The 18,424-nt window shown below is 36.5% G+C and overlaps 1 protein-coding gene across 2 annotated transcripts in view; it reads left to right on the top strand.

The window, feature by feature from the left end:
• GPM6A (glycoprotein M6A) overlaps window positions 1-18,424 on the top strand; it is a 383,459-nt gene that overhangs the window by 306,039 nt on the left and 58,996 nt on the right. For both annotated transcript variants that reach the window (XM_055276464.2, XM_055276463.2), the window contains exon 2: window positions 1,927-2,119. In XM_055276464.2, coding sequence (XP_055132439.1) covers window positions 1,927-2,119 — 193 coding nt within the window. The remainder of the gene's footprint in view (window positions 1-1,926; window positions 2,120-18,424) is intronic.

The following is an 18,424-nucleotide window of genomic DNA, read 5'->3' as shown; positions in this document are numbered from 1 at the left end:
TTAATTTCTTAGGAGATATCTAGCAATGGCCTAGGAAATTGTGACCTTTATTTTGAATATTTACCATCATTTTCTGATGTCTCAGTTTAAATGCTTAAAGCTGTGTTTTAATAAGTAAAAGTCATTAGACTTCAAAAAGCAAAAGTGACCATGATGGCCAAAGAATTTTTGACAATCACATGACAGCACAGTAATAGTTCATATTAATAATAGTTAAATTAGGCCTGATGTGGGGGCTCACACTTGTAATCCCAGCACTTTGGGAGGCTGGGGTGGGTGGATCACTTGAGGTCAGAGGTTTGAGACCAGCCTGGCCAACATGGCAAAACCCCGTCTCTACTAAAAATACAAAAATTAGCCGGGTGTGGTGATGCAGGCCAGTAGTCCCAGCTACTCAGGAGGCTGAGGCAGGAGAATCACTTGAACCCAGGAGGCAGAGGTTGCAGTGAGCTGAGATCGCACCACTGCAGTCCAGCCTGGGTGAGAGAGTGAGACTCCATCCCCCACCCCCCAAAAATAATAATGGTTTAATTACATCTAATAATGACAGATTACATGTAGTGAGTAGTTACTCTATGTCAAGCACTATTTTTTATATTAACTCATTTAATCCTCATGAGAACCATATGAGAGAAATTATCTTATTGTCACATTTTTAAAGATAATAAGCTCAAAAGAATAAATTTGGCAAAAACCACACAGGGATTGGTGTGTCCATTGTGCTCTCATTTGCTGTGCCAATGTCTTTCTCATTTTTTCAAACCATGAATGATAGCAAGAAGTAGATTTTCATTATGAGTCACCACTCAAATATCATATAGGAGTACTGAAGTCAAAAGAGTCAAAAATAATTTCCCTTACTACATAACATGCATTCAGATATTGTCTCTTCCAGTCTCTGCCACTTTTAATATTTGCTGGTCAAAGTTCACTGAGTTTTGAGGTCAGGAGTTCGAGACCAGCCTGAGTAACATGGTGAAACCCTGTCTCTACTAAAAATACAAAAAAATTAGTGGGGCACGGAGGTGCGTGCCTGTAGCTCTAGCTACTTGGGAGGCTAAGGCAGGAGAATCTCTTGAACTCAGGAGGCGGAGATTGCAGTGAGCTGAGATTGTTCCACTGCACTCCAACCTGGGCAACAGAGCCAGACTCTGTCTCCATAAAGAAAAAAAAAACAGTTCACTAAGTTAACTTCACAATATACTAACAGGCTTCAACTTACTGTCTGAAAAATTGGTTAATGGGTACAAAAACACACTTATGTAAAAAGAATAAGTTCTAGTATTTGATAGCATAGTAGGGAAATTATAGTTAAAAATAATCTATTGTACATTTCAAAATAGCTAGAAGAGAAGAATCATAATGTTCCAACACAAAGAAAACATAAATATTTTAGGCGGTGGACATCCCAATTACCCCGATTTTATCCTCATATGTTATAAACATGTATCAAAATATCTCCTGGATCCCCAAAACATGTACAACTATGACACATGAATAAAAAAAATCTGTTACAAAAAAAGAAAAATACAGATACAGATACACGGAGTGCAAAAGGATAAATACTATTGAAATAAAACCATAAGCATGTGACATTTGAGAGCAATAAATTCAAGATGGAATGATATGCATGCATGTATGGTGAAGATTAATTATTATAGAAAGTCTGGGTTGGGAAGGAAGGGCTTCTGTAGGTTTTGCAGTAGGTGAGGAAGACATCAGTCATAGCAAACATTCTCTTATTTGTGGAGGATGGGTTTATAATTAAGGAATTTGATCTTAGTATCCTTCAGCTCACTCTAGGACTTCATTTATATGGTTTACATGGTATTATCAGTGCAAATATACTTTCCCATAGTGCTGAAGTTTGAAAAAAAATTAAATTAGATTAAAAACATGAATTTTTCCCTTTGTGATCTTCTACAGGGTGTTTTGAATGCTGTATCAAATGCCTGGGGGGCATTCCCTATGCTTCTCTGATTGCCACCATCCTGCTCTATGCGGGTGTTGCCCTGTTCTGTGGCTGCGGTCATGAAGCGCTTTCTGGAACTGTCAACATTCTGCAAACCTACTTTGAGATGGCAAGAACTGCTGGAGACACACTGGATGTTTTTACCATGTAAGTCACTCTAGTATTTCTTGTTATTTTCAGTGTATATATTTACACTTCTGTGTGTTAAATAAGTAAGGGCCTACAGTTAAATGAGGTGATAATATATATGCAACAGCACTCCTAGGGTATACCTGATTTAGAAGGGTAATCATGGTTCATGATTGCCTTTACAGTCAATAGAAGGCACGTAGCACAGGATCAGAGGCTGACCTAATCAGGGCTTAACCAATGCTTTAAATGTAAAGTTGTATTCAAAATTTGGTTACCATTAAGTGGAATTCTGGCACTTCCCTTGCTCTTCTCATTTGAACAGAGGCTGTTCTTTTAGAATAGTGCCAGGCACAAATCTGGCCCTTGCTACTAATTTTAGGAAAATCAGCAAAGGTCCATGGGTGCTCCCACATTTGAAAGAAATAAACTCAGCCCTGGGTATGGTATCTTACTGTTGCTGTCTCACAGAAATGATGTAAATATTGTGCAAAGTTCTTATTGTCTTCTGTAAAAGAGTAAATCATAAGAAATCAAGCAACCTTTTTTTCAAACACCAATTATACTTTTCTCTCATAAAATGTAAAACTCCTAAGATCACTATATTATGATTTTGTTAAAATAACTTTTTTAGAAAAGTAATTTAAACAGTCTGAAGATTAAAGTTTGCTGTTGAAATTTCAGCTCCTTATTGCATAATATAGAGAACAAAGGTTTGGGATTGAATTATAGAAACTTTTTTTCTAAATAAGTTACTAATTGAGATAATTTATTCAGTGATTTTTATGCCCATGAAAAGAAAATAATTTATTACAGTTTGTTTGTAATCCCAGCTGATAATAAACTTGTTTCCTGAGCCCTTATAGTTTTTGTTATATTTATAACTTCTTGTGTTTATTTCATGCTGTTTGATACCTGTGTTTGTAATGTTCTTCATGTCCCTTTATTCTGTCATTCTAAATGAACTCAAACATTCTTAATGCGTATACATTTTTTAACTAATATGATGCTTTTAGATTTACAAATCTGAGTGGGTATTTGGATGGTTAGTGTAGCTTTGCTTTTTAATCTTATCATTCCATCTAAAAGAGGTTGATCACAATTCTCATTTATGCAGGGCAATTCCTGTTGACCTGGTGTAATTTTAGCCTAAGATCCTACTCTGAAAAAACACTTGGTCAACCCAGACAACTTTTTAGGTAGAAGACAACTTTTCTCCAACTGCAATATCAGGAATATATCATATTGCTAAATTTCTTACACTCCATCAGGTATAGGCAGATTATCTTGAACAAGGTATTTTTTCAAAGTAATTTTCATAAATTGTTTTTCATAAAAGTATATTTCAAAGTATTTTTTATAAATATCATAAAATTTTTTTATTTATTAAAGTTACTAATTTCCCCTAAAAATGAAAAGAGAATAGGGTTGTGGGCCGGGCGTGGTGGCTCATGCCTGTAATCCCAGCACTTTGGGAGGCTGAGGGAGGTAGGCAGATCACTTGAGGCCAGGAGTTCGAGACCAGCCTGAGCAACATGGTGAAACCCCGTCTCCACTAAAAATGCAAAAATTACCTGGGCATGGTGGCACATGCCTGTAAACCCAACTACCAGGGAGACGGAGGCACAAGAATCACTTGAGTCCAGAAGGCGGCTCCAGGCTTCGCAATAGAGTGAAACGGTCTCAAAAAATAAAAATTAAAAAAAAGAGAGAACAGAGTTGTACATTTCTATCAGGTAACAGAGCAAGAATGCTCTGTTTTGGGGGGCGGGTGGACAACATATAACCCTGGTCAGAGTACATAGCAAAATTTTTAGTAAAATCAAACCTGAAATATTTGTTTATTTAAAACCTGACTTAAAACCTAGAGAAAGACTGATAAGAAAATAAGAAATAAAATAAGGAAAATGAGATTGAGAAAACCCAGTCCCACCCCCCTACCCCCAACACATACATGGGGATTAGAAGAATGGAACTGATTAGCTACTAAATTAAGAAGTGAAATTATTATAAAAATATAGTTCATAACTCTGTAGTATCAAGTGAAAGCTTCACCAAGGTCATGACAAATGGGAATGAAGAATTAATAGCAAGTTGAAAGTTGCGTATTATATTTCCCAGTGTAAATTTATTTTACAAATTAGTTCTGAAAAATTGACATTATCCATTAAATTGAATCTTTCAAGCATTAGTAGACAGTTTATCAATTTTCATCAAACTAAATACAAACCTATGTATAAAACCAAAATTCAATAGCTATCAATGCCTTAGATTCAAATAGCATGAATCAACCCTTTAAAGATTATAAGTCATATTCATCATTTGGAATATAATTAAAATGCTTTAGATTATTGCAGGTTAGCTTTTAGAGAGTCTTAAGAAAATGATTGCTTGGATATATTTTAATGTGATAAAACTGACATTTTCTAGATTTATCTCAGCCTACCCTGGACAAAATATGTTCTCACTGTGCATTATTTTAAGCCATCACAGATGTCCTTAACATCTACAAATTCACTCTATATAAATTACATCCAAATTGCTAAATTTAGTTATAGAATTACAAGTTTGTAAGAAATCATAAGCCTAATGAATGGCAATAGATGCTTATGTACATCTATCAGCAATTATTTGTTAAGATATTTGATATTTAAACAACAAACTTTCATATATTGTAGAGATCTACTAAAGCTCTAAAGGCAGTGTATGTGGGGGGTGAGGGGAGTTTAGAAGAAAGATTGGAGATTATATGCTTAATTTGGTACTTTTACCTTTGCTCTGTTATATTATGTATTAAATGTGAAACCAATAATACATGTTTGGAATGGGAAGAATACCATTTTGATTGGAATAAAAGTAAATGTCAAAATTATCTTTCTTTTCATATTTCACATTACTAAAATTCCTTATACAGGCCCTGCAGAGCTAACAAAGTATTTGAGACTCTCTCCCTACCCACAAATAGTTCATGAAAACACAGAGGGAAAATATGTACTGTAAACCTCCTAGTACGATCAGTGCCAAGTGATAAATTTAAAGATTACATGAAGGTTTCGAGGAGGTAGATATTACTCTATGTAGGGCTGCCTTATGGGGATCAGGGGTATGGAAAAAGTTCAGGGGAAACAGAAGATGTAAAATAAGCAAACAGAAGGCAGAGGAGGCTGAACGATACATTTGCAGGCCATACATCTCCCTTGGAAATCAACTAAGGTAGGTTTGGAAAAGAGCGTGTAAGAGCATATTTGTGGAGAAAAGACTTACCTAATTTTAGTAATTGACAGAGTCTATTTCTTTTCTCCATAGTTCTCATACTTAGTTCAACCAAATTCATCACTCCTACATTATATACTTGGAAAAGAAGCTTGTTTACTGGATGTGTGAACTAAAAAATAAAACCAGTTGCCCAAGCCCTGATTCTTCCATCTGTGGTCCTCAGGATTTGAGGAGTTACCTACTTCTTTATCTCAGGGACCACAAAATTTCTCTCTCCCTCTCTTTTTATCTCTCCACTATCTCCCTTCTCTTAAATACATACACTTATCCCAACATGATCAATATTTCCAAGTCCAGAGGAAGACATGAAAGGCAACAGCAAACACAATGACGTGTGACTATTCTGTTTCACTAATCACCTGTCCAGAATGCAAACCATACTGACCATAAATAAGCTTGCAAATAATCCTCATTCTTATTTTATCTATATTTTAGACATATAATTCTAAATACTATCAGCCCCTGCCAGTGGGAGCTGGCCTGAAGTCGAGCTCCTAAACTCTTAGCTGATGTCACGCATTGTACTGTTTTGTCCTATTATATTTGAGGTGTGGCGACCTCCAGGGAGAGAGAAGAATGTATTTCTCAAAGAATTTCTCAAAGATTTTGTTACTCATTTATATAACTCATTTATAGTAATTTATATAACTTTTAGTACCTCTCTATCTCTTGTCTGTTTTGTTCCCCAGAAGCTTTTAATCCATTAATTTTCCGCTAAGTTTCTCAAATCCAGGTCATTTGTTAGTTCCAAAGTGTTTTGATAAGAAGTGTGCAACTTCTTATCCATTAGGAGTTATTTCTACACTCTAATCACAACTCCTGTTGGCTTAGCATTGCCATTTAGGCCCACTCAGCACTCAAAACAGCTCTGCCACTTTCTGCTATGTGATGAGGAGGACACTTTTTTCTGATACTTGTGATTCAGACTTTCTCTTCTGAGAGTCGTTTGGAAAGGTGTTATACTGTGCTTCATAAGTCATTTGACAAACTAAGTAAGAAGTAGGGTAGGTATTTTGCTTCTGTGAAGCAGATTCATTTGGGACAGTAAAATATAGAGACTGGTTAGGAAATTAGATATCATACAGAAATCCAAACCACTAATTTTGCTAAGTGACTTGGCTTTTTGAATCGCTCTCTTAAGGACTGGGCAAGGAACAGTCTTACTCATAAGCATGCCCTCCTGTAACTTATAAGATAAAGACTGTATTTGGGTGGTCTTCCAGAGTGAATATTTTATTTTTAATATTTTATTGATTTTTTAATTGACTATAATTTCAAGTTAACACATCAAAAACTGAGTTCAGTACCTACTGAATTCTTTAATATTGCATGCACATATAAAATAGTTCCTATTTACCTAAAACAAAATAAATCAGTAAGCTCAGACAAAAGGTTTTGCTCTCAGCTAACTTCGTGTGGGTTTACATCTCTAAGTTTGCTTGTAGTTTACATTTACTACTTGGAGGTTAATGAAGTAGGAAACAGTTGTTAGCAGCTTAATGGATGAATGTAAGAAGGGAAAACTGTGAATTAATAGCAAGAAAAAACAAGGTTTCATAGGCTAACATGAATCACAGTACTGTGCAAACTGCCTGTACTGAACTAGTTTGTTGAAAATTAAACCAAATTGCTGAAGAATTCTACTCACAACAATGGTTGAAGATCTGCCAAATTTGTATTGATGTATGATTATTGATTAGTCTTGGGGAGTCAAACATAGTCATAACTAGAACTCATGTTAGAAAACCATACTGAATTCCTAACTTTTGAAATAAGAATCAAATAGTGTGCATTTCATTAGGCAATATTTCAGCCAGGTTAGTACTCCTCAAATGGGTGTTTTAAAAAACCTCAAAACACCAATATGAAATAACAACAAGAACAAAACCAAATACTTGAACCATGAGGAATTTAGATAGACAAGATAGTGTGGTGGATAAGATTTTGGAGCCAAACTCCCCCGAGTTTGTTCCATATTGTCTCTGCTTCTTTCTAGCTTTCTTACCTTGGAAAAGTTACTTAACCTCTTTGCCTCAGTAACTCATCAGTAAAAGGGACGTATTAATGCTACTTACATTCTAGAGTTGGATGACAATAAAATTAGTTGATAATTAGTTGATATTTCAAAACAATAATAACATGGCTGGCACAGAGTAAGCACTATACAAGTGTTTATTATTATGATGGTGATAGTGGGTGTGATAGTGGTTATGATAATGATGACATCTACTCTGAAACTGACTCACAGTTTTGATACCTACTTTCATGACTTTCATGCTGCCTTAAGTCTGTTTGTCCCTGAACACACCCTAAACAACCAGTTATTGTGAATTATCTCACAACAACTCACTTACTCACTATCTCCAGAGCAGCACTGAGGAGATGGTGCTAAACCATTCATGAGAAACCACCCCTATGATCCAATCACCTCCCACCAGTCCCCACAATGGGGATTATAATTGAACATGAGATTTGAGTGGGGACCAGATCCAAATCATATCATTCTGCCCCAGGCCTCTCCTAAATCTCATGTCCTTCTCAAATTGCCAAATACAATTATGTTTCCCCCAAGTTCCCCCAAATTCTTAATTCATTCCAGTATTAATTCAAAAATCCAAAGTCCAAAGTCTCATCTGAGATGAGGCAAGTTCCTTTCACCTATGAGCCTATAAAATAAAAAACAAGTTAGTTACTCCCAAGATACAATTGAGCTACAGGCATTGGGTAAATACTCCAATTTCAAAAGGAGAAAAGCTGAAAGAAAGGGGCTACAAGCCCCCATGCAAGTCCAAAATCTAGCAGGGTAGTCATTAAATATTAAAGCTCCATAATAATTTCCTTTGACTTCGTGTCTCACATCTTGGGCACACTGGTGCAAAGGTTGGGCTCCCAAGGCTTTGGGAAGCTTTGCCCCTGTGACTTTTCAGGGTTCGGTCCTTGTGGCTGTTCTCATGGGCTGCTGTTGAATGCCTATGGCTTTTCCAGGCACAAATTACAAGCTGCTGGTGGATCTACCATTCTAGGGTCTGAAGGATGGTAGCCCTCTTCTCACAGCTCTACTAGCTAGTACCCCAGTGGGGACTCTGTGTGGGAGCTCCAACCTCACATTTGCCCTCCATAGTGCTCTAGTAGAGGTTCTCTATGAGAGCTCCACACTTGAAGCAGGCTTATGCCTGGACATCTAGGCTTTTCCATATATCCTCTGAAATCTAGGCAGAGGCTTCCAAACCTCAACTCTTGCCCTCTGTTCCCCTGCAGGCTTAACACTACAAGGAAAGCTGCCAAGGCTTATGGTTTGCACCCTCTGAAGTAGTGGCCCGAGTTGTATACTTGGAGGTCTTTTAGCCGTGGCTGGAGTGGGAGTAGCTGGGATGCAGGAAGCAGTGTCCTGAGGCTGTGCAGAGTAGCATGGACCTTGGGCCAGGCCCTTGAAACCATTCTTTCCTCCTACACCTCTGGGCCTGTGATGGGAGGGGCTGCCGCAAAGGTCTCTGAAATGCCTTTGAGGCCTATTCCGCATTGTCTTGGATGTTAGCACTTGGCTTCTTTTTACTTATGTAAATTTCTGCAGCCTGCTTGAATTCCATCACTGAAAATGGGCTTTTCTTTTCTACCACATGGCTAGGCTGAAAATGTTTCACTTGTACGCTCTGCTTCCCCTTTAAATATAAGTTCCATTTTTATGTCATTTCTTTGGTTGTGCATATGAACATAAGCTTGTTAGAAACAGCCAGGACACATCTTGAATGCTTTGATGCTTAGAAATTTCATCCACTAGATACCTTAAATCATCATTCTCAAGTTCAAAGTTCCAGAGATCTCTAGAGCAGGGACACAATGTGGCCAACCTCTTTGCTAATGCATAACAAAAGTGACCTTTGCCCCAGTTCCCAGTAAGTTCCTCATTTCCATCTGAGAGCTCCTCAGCCTAGACTTCACTGTACATAATCACTATCAGCATTTTGGTCACAACAATTTAACAGGTGTCTAGAAAGTTCCAAACTTTCCCTCATCTTCCTGTCTTCTGAGCCCTCCAAACTGTTCTAGGCTTTGCCTACTACCCAGTTCCAAAGAGGTTTCCACATTTTCAGGTATCTTTATAGCAATGCCCCACTCCTTGGTACCAGTTTTCTGTATTAGTCCATTCTCACACTGCTATAAAGAAATAGTTGAAACTGGGTAATTTAGAAAGAAGAGGTTAATTGACTCACAGTTCTGCAGGCTGTACATATAGCATGATGCTGGCATCTGGTTGGCTTCTAGGGAGGCCTCAGCAAACTCACAATTATGGTGGAAGGCAAAAGGGAAACAGGCATATCTTACATGGCCAGAGCAGGAGCAAGAGACAGTAGGGGGAGGTGCTGCACACTTTTCAACAACCACATCTCACTGTAACTCACTCACTCACTTTCGCAAGAACAGCACTGAGGGGATAGTGCTAAACCATTCATGAGAAACTGCCCCTATCATCCAACCACCTCCCACCAGGCTCCACCTCTGACATTGGGGATTACAATTAAACATTAGATTTGGGTGGGGACACAGATCTAAACCATATCATAGCAACTTTAGGGAAACATATCTATAAATAAGAACATGATAGTTTCATTCAAATAATATTTGAACAGTTATCAGCTAGAAGAAAACTTGCTTTGTTCTTTATGGTTCAGAGAGAAAGAGACTTAAGCCAAAGTATTTCAATTTATAGAGAAATACTTTCTTTGGCATCATATAAAGAACTTTCCAAAAATCTTTTCAAAAAAGAATACATAGACTACCGTGAAATTAGGTGATTTGCTTATCAATTAAAGTGTTTAGGCAAGGATGGTAATGAACTTGTAGTTCTGAAATGCTTACAATCTGTAATTCGCTTAGTCTTGTTAATTCAAGAATAGCTATCTTAGTAATAGTTCATATTTCACAAATTGAGCAACCATGAATTTCAAGTATGAAAATATATTTTAAAATCTTTGTATTTATTATACTTCTATAATACTCCTGTTTCCAAATATACATATACTTATATATATATATGTATATATGTATGTATATGTGTGTATATATATATATATATATTTAGGCTAATCTTATGTCTGATTAATGTTTTAATGAATGTACTCATTCAAAAAAAAATTAGGTGATATACGTGCCACTCACTGTGCTCATCTTTAGAAATGCATAGCAGAGCAAGATAAATTCCTTGTCTTCAAGCACTGAAATATGAAAGGTATGTGAGCAAAGTGCCATCCACATCAGCTAATCAGATACAAATAAAGAATGGTAGAGCTAGTACTTTAACAGAGTTACGGGTTTCATCAAGCTAAACAAATACAGGGAATTGAATAGCTGCAGTAATTAATATTATACTATATGATATTGGTGCAGACATAGAAAAATATATAAAATGGAGCAGAATATAAAGGTAAAAAGAGACCCAAGTCCATGTACGTACTCATAAATACACATGAAACTATGTTCCTACTTTATATTTTACCAAAATTTTTCAGGTGCATTAAAAATTAGAATGTAAAGGTAAGCTAATTTGTAAAAGCTAGACAAATAAATAAATTAGGGTTTTCTTTATCATGGGGTAAGAAGGATACAAGGAACATTGTAAATCACAAAAGAAAATATTTATGTATTTGACATACTATAAATTAAAATTGTATTCATTGAAGTGTTATAAAAACATTAAAATGTATTTTAAAAAACTGAGAAAAATATTTGCAGCTTACATGAAAAGAGCTCCTAATTTTATAAATGAAAACTTGCTACATCTACAGCAAAATATCTCACTAAAAACAGGGAAAATATAAAAACAGGTATACTGAAAACTACAAAACTTAATAGCTTATAAGCATATGTTCATCCTCACTAGTAAACTCAGAAAAGTAATTTTAAATGATACCATTATTTATAACCTATCAATTTATCCGAAAAAAATAAATTATAATACCTAGCATTAGGGAACAAAGAAAGAGTAGGACCTTTGCTTTTTATTAATGCGTCTTCATTTTGGCACAAACTTTCTGGACACCATTTTGACCATATGTACATGAATTTTTTTCTAGGAATTTATCCCAGGGAAGAAATCTAGACTGTAAACAAATATTACATAATATTATCATTATTGCCATGCTGTTTTTAATAACAAGTTCTAGCTTACCATTGCTGCTGCAAAAAAGAATTACCACAAATATGGTTACTTAAAACAAAATGTATTATCTTAGAGTCCTGGAGGTCACAAGTATGAAATGGGTCTTACTGGGCTAACTGAAATGAGCTAAAATCAAGGTGTTGGCAGAACTGTGCTCCATCTGGAGGCTCTCAGGGAGAAGCCGTACTCTTGCTTGTCCCGGCTTCCAGAGGCCACCTGCATCCCTTGGCTCATGGTCCCCGTCCATCTTCAAAGCCAGCAGTGTGGCATCGTCAAATCTCACTCTGAATTTGACCCTGTCTCTCTTGCCTCTCTCTTTCACTTTTAAGGATCCTTGTGATTACAATGGGGCTACCCAGAGAATCCAGGGTAATCTCCTCACCTCAATATCATTAATTCAATCACATCTCCAAATCCTTTTTGGCATATGAGATGACATATTTGCAGTTATGGAGATTAGAATGTGAACATCATTAGGGCCCTTTATTCTTCCTACCACTGAACAAAAGTAGACAATTGGTAAAATAGATCATGATATCGTCAAATGACAGAATGTGTCATAACTTAAACATCGTTTAAAAGGGTATATAATAGTTTAAAATATTCATAATACATTGCTTTAAAAGGAAGTTTTCAAAGTGGTATATAGTAAGCATAGCTTTGTGGAATTAATTAAAATAAATTAAAAACTGGTAGTATAAACAGTGAATAATCTGCATTTTTCTGGTATGCTTTTTAAAAAAAATTACAATGCTTATATATTGCTTTTACAATTAGTAAAACAGTTGTGTAACAAAGTCTGAAAGTCGGCATTTAGGAAGAAGGTAAAGTATGTGAATTAATCCCTTAAGAAGTAGGATAATATGGATGGTTGTTTTGGAAGGCAAAAGTAGTGAATGTAAAACTTCTTCACTATTTCTCTATTTGATCCTTCTGTGACTTCATAATCAGTGACTTCTTCATCAGAGGGTTATTTATGCATCTTGTGATATATCACTGACAAAAATTCATCCTTATGTAGATAAGTAAGAGTTTAATTTTCCTAATTTAATATTCAAAGTTATGTATTCTATTAATTTTATATATTGCATGTTGATAAAAGGACACTTTTGTGACAAAGAAGAGAATTAAGTCAGTAAGATACCTCAGGTTTATTATAATTTAAATGTTTGATGATTTAAACTTTTGAAATGGATTTTGGAATGTAACGTTAGCACATGTCCATCACCACATCGTTTGAAGAAAAGCTTTACCTAAGAATATTTGAATGTCAAGGAATTAACATTCAACTTCAATGAAGTCTATAGCTTGTGACAGGCTGATAATGGCCCCCAATATTATAATCCTTGTAACATCATATGTTACCTTTTATGGCAAAACAGACTTTGAAGTTTTGATTACATTCAGGATCCTGAGGTGAGCAGATCCTCCTGGATTATCTGGATGGGCCCCAAATCCCAACACAAGTGTCCTCATGAGAGGGGAATGGAGACCCATTTGACCAGAGAAGAAGGCAGTGTTACTCCTAAAACAAGATGCTACCTGCTGGCTTTGAAGAAGAAGGGGCCACTAGCCAAGGAAAGCCCAGAATGGAGTGCTCTGAAAGTTGGAAAGTGCAAGGGAAGTTTCTCCGAGTCTTTAGAGGGAAGAGGGCTCTGCCAATACCTTGATGTCAGCCCAATGAAACTGATTTCAAACTTCTGACCTCCAGAACATAAGAACATGTCTTTTTTAAAAAGCCACCAAGTTTGTGGTAATTTGACAAAACAGTCATAGGAAATTAACACATAACTTAAGCTAATTTATTGCAGCATTTCCTGCCAGGTATTTTTACAGAGTGTTTGAGTTAAAGTTTGAAAAGGTAAAATCAAAAGGTTTATATTTACTATAATTGCCACCAATAATGTACAATTATACTTCTAGCATAGATGCCACACCTTGCAGTCTCATATGTTTTAACTGAACAAAACAGGAATTTGAGATAAATGATGTCAGCAAGTTGGTGGACTGGTATATCCCAGCCCTTGTCCCCCATAAAACATCAATTCGACAATAATTTACAGACGAATACCTTTATGAGATTTCCAGAATCCCCTTAAGAGTTTGCAGTACTCCAAGTGAGCACAAAGCCCATAATAGCCATGTTGAAACAGGGGACAAGAGCAATCTTACTTATCCCACATCAGCCTCTCTTCCAAGCTGGCACACCTCAGCATTGGGAGAAAAAGAGACCAGAAGGATAGAACACACACCCAGTGCTCCGGCTTTTTGGAGGGTTGTTTGAGGGACTGGTTTCTGTCTCACCTCATTCTAAGCAGTGACAGAACTAGCCTAGTGTAGATACCTGGTGGCCTCTGAGAACATCTCAGTGAAATTGGGAGAAGGCTCACAAACATTGTTCTGCAAACACTGACAGACCCAAAGGGAGAAATTAACAGCGACACAATCATAGTAGGAGATTTCAATACCTCACTTTCAAGAATGGATAGAATATCCAGACAGGGAACAGAGACTTGAATTATACCATAGAACAATGGCATAACAGCATGTACAGAACATGCCACCCAATGTAGTAGAGTACATATTTTTTCCAAGTGCAGCTAGAACACTCACCAGGAAATATCATGTCAGCTCATAAAACAAGGCTTAAAAAATTTAAGAGGGTTGAACTTATATTTCTACAACTCCATTTACAATAGCTTCAAAAAGAAAAAAGAAAACAAACCTAGAAATAAATGTAACCAAGGAGGGAAAAGGCTTGTAAACTGTAAATTGTAAGACATTCTTGAAAGAAATTAAAGAAGACACAAATAGATGGACAGACATCCCATATTATGCATTGAAAAACTTAATTTTGTTAAAATGTTATTATTAGCCAAGGCAATTTGTGGATTAATGCTATATTTATCAAAATCACAATGGCATATTTTGCAGAAATAGAGTAAATCCTAAAATTCATGTGGAATCACAAAAGGCTCCAAATAGTCAAAACAATCTTGAGAAAGAAGAATAAAAGTGAAACTTCACACTTCTTCACTGCAAAACATTATAAATCGACAGTAATCAAAACAATCTTGGCCAGGCATTGTGGCTCATGCCTGTAATCCCAGTGCGTTCGGAGGCCAAGGCTGAAGAGATCACTTGAGGTCAGGAGTTTGAAACCAGGCTGGGCAACATAGTGAGACCCTATCTCTACAAAAAAAGTAGAATAATTAGCCAGGCCTGGTGGTGCATGCCTGTAGTCCAAGCTACTCAGGAGGCTGAGACAGGAGGATCTCTTGAGCCCAGAAGTTTGAGGCTGTGGTGAGCTATGATTGCACCACTACACTTCAGCCTAGGTGACAGAGTGAGACCCTGTCTCTAAAAAACAAACCAACAAACAAAAAACAACAAAAACCAAGAGTCTGATATGTATGGATGTATTGGTACATAATTATACATATTTGTGGGGTGCATGTGATATTTTGACGTAGACTTACAATGTGTGATGATCTAATCAGCGTAATTAGGATACTGGTCGCCTCAAATTTTTATCATTTCTTTGTTCTGGAGATGTTTCAAATATTCTTTTCTAGCTATCTTGAAATATAAGTAAATTTCTCTACTGTCACTCTACCGTGCTGTTGAACCCTAGAGTCTGGTATTGACATAAAGACAGACATATAAACCACCATAGCACAGTAGACAACCCAGAAATAAACTCAAGCATATAACCATCACCAAATTTTCACCAGGACACAATGACAAATGGGTAGTCTCTTCAATAAAGGATGCTGGAAAAACTGGATATCCATATGCAATATGATGAAATTGAATGCTTATCTTATACCATACACAAAAATAAACTCAAAATGAATTAAACTTTAAATGTAAGACTTGAAATTATAAAACGCTAGAAGAAAACACAGGAGAAAATTTCATACCTTTGATCTTGGTGAAGATTTCTTGGATATGACACAAAAGTCATAGGTCACAAAAGCAAAAATAATAGACAAACGTGACTAGATGGAGCTAAAAATCTTCTGTGCAGAAAAGAAAACAGTCAACAGAGTGAAAGGGCAGCCTACAGAATGAGATAAAATATTTACAAACTGTTTACCTGGTAAGGAATTAATATCCAAAATATATAAGTAACTCCTACAACTCAATAGCAAAAAAACAAAAACAAAAATACCCAATTAAAAAATAGGCAAATGGGGACATGAATAGGTATTTCTCCAAAGAAGACTTACAACTGGCCAACAGGTATATGAAAAGATGTTCCAAATCACTAACCATCTGGGAAATGCTGATCAAAACCGTAATGAGCTGTCACCTCACACTTATTAGGATGCCCATTACAAACAACAAAATAAGACAGAAAATAACAAGTGTGGGTGAGTATGGGAATAAATTGGAACCCTAGTGTGCACTGATGCTAAGAATGTAAAATTGTGCAACCACTATGGAAAACAGTTTGGCAGTTCCTTGGAAAATTAAAATTAGCAATGCTATGTGATCCAGCAATCCCATTTCCGGGTATTAATACAAAAGAGTTCATATCAGGATCTTGAAGAGATACATATACTCTCAAGTTTACTGCAGCACAACTCACAGTAATCAAGATGTGGAAACAGCCTAAATGTACATGGCTAGACGAATGCATGAAGAAAAAACAGTATATACGTACAGTGTAATCTTATTTGGCCACAAAAAAAGGAGGAAATTCTGTCATTATGACACTAGATGGAAGAAGTTCAAGGACATTACACTCAGTAAAATAAGCCAGTCACAGAAGGATAGTGCTGCATGATTTTATTCATATGAAACTATCCAAAACGGTCAAAATGATAGAAGCAGAAGATAGAATGGTGGTTGTCAGGGCTGTGGCCTGGGGAAAATGGGGAGTGACTGTTCAATGAGTATGGAGTTTCAGTCTTGTAAGGTGAAAACGTTTGAATGATCTGCTATACAACGTTGTGCTTATACTTGACAATGCTGTATTGTACACTTAAAAATATGTTAAGAGTAAATCCCATATTATGCGTTATTTACTGCAAAAAAAAAATAATGAAACATGACTTTTCTTTATCACAACCCTAAACATTCTAAAGTAGCTTCAATATAGCCTGCAAAATTGTGGATACTCTGTTCTGAATTCTGGTAGAGAAGCGACTGGAACCATCAACTGCAATATGTCTATACCCTAGACTAGGAAAGCTACTCATTTTTACTCAGGAATGTTTGGTTTTCAATGCCTAGGAAGAAGCAGCCATTTCTTACTTTTTTAAATGGCCATTTTCCAGCTGTAAAGAAATACTGCATACTCCAGCAACTTGTGTGCACTACTGTCAAACCACTGTGTTCTAACAAACGACTTGTAACATACAAGTGCGTTAGACGGTGCCAGAATTAGTTTCAAGCAATCTTTACATACAGAACAAAAAGATGTAATAATTAATTAGTCAACTATATTAGTTCACTGTGACTGCCATACCATATAGCCACAAACCGTTGGCTTAAAACAGCAGAAATGTATTCTCTCATAGTTGGAGAGGCCAGACACCTGAAGTCAAGGCGTCAGCAGGGGTGGCCTCTCTCTGGAGATTGGTAGGGGAAATTCTACTCCTTGCTTGTTCCTGGCTCTGGTGGTTGCGGGCCTTCCTCGGCTTGAGGTCACAGCACTCTAATCTCTGCCTCCATCTTCACATTACCTTCTTTTCTTCTGTGTGTCTCTCAGAACCCCCTCCCTGTATCTCATAAGGAAACGTGAGCTTGCATTGAGGACCCACCTGAATAATGCAGAATAAGCTTCTCCTCTCAAGATTTTCAATCACAATTTATGCCATGAAAGTTAATATTCACTCCTTTGCCATATTAAGTAATATTCATAGGTGTCAGGGATTAGGAAGTATTTGCTTGGTGCAAAGTTATTGCGGTTTTGCCATTGAAAGTAATGGTTAAAACTGCAATTACTTTTGCACCAATCTAAATAAATGTATGAAGCGGGGTTTTTTATAGCTGACCCCAGTAACCAAGGTTCATTTTCTCTCTTGCAATAATTGCTGCCCGTGACAACGTTTTGTAAGAATTAAAATGTTAGAAACTTTTGGAAATGCACGAACAAAGTAAGCACGCCTGTGTAGTTTTACTGGAGGCACATCTGATTTCCTGCTTTTTGCCGTGGGAAGAATCCACGTGAGCATAAGCAGCATCTTGGAACATTGGAATATGTGGACGAGACGAAAAGAAAGCATATTTCTAAGTTGAAAGGAGGGACTAGAGCCCATTCCATAAGGCCTGAAACAAAAACAAATGCATGCGCACGCACACACACACACACACACTTTTCACACACTTTTAATGATCATGTTTATTTCAATCTAGAAGTTATGTTAGTAAAAATGCTGCTTATATATAATAATATAATTCAGCATAGTAGGATATAAAATTTACATGTAAAAATCAGGAACATTTGTACAGCTAAAGAAGAATTTTTAAAGGTAAAGGTACATTTGATTTATAGTAGCCAAAAAAGTAAATTAAGGACCCTAACAAGAAATGTTCAAAACTTACATGAAGTTGGCTGTGAAACACTCCTCAAAGATGTAAAAGTAGATTTGAACAAATGAAAAGGTATTCTTCATTCTTGCTGAGGATTATCAAAATGTTAATTCTCTCAAAATTAATGAATAGATTCAGTGTACCCTAATAAAACTTCAATGGACATTTTAATAGTGCTACAGAGGAACATCCTAAAGTTCATGTGTAAAAATAAACACACATAGGCCGGGCGCGGTGGCTCACGTCTGTAATCCCAGCACTTTGGGAGGCCGAGGCAGGTGGATCACGAGGTCAGGAGATCGAGACCATCCTGGCTAACATGGTGAAACCCCGTCTCTACTAAAAAA

Source organism: Symphalangus syndactylus, chromosome 4, assembly GCF_028878055.3.
Source record: "Symphalangus syndactylus isolate Jambi chromosome 4, NHGRI_mSymSyn1-v2.1_pri, whole genome shotgun sequence".
Taxonomy (NCBI): Eukaryota; Metazoa; Chordata; class Mammalia; order Primates; family Hylobatidae; genus Symphalangus; species Symphalangus syndactylus.
This window is presented reverse-complemented; position numbering and strand designations above follow the sequence as displayed.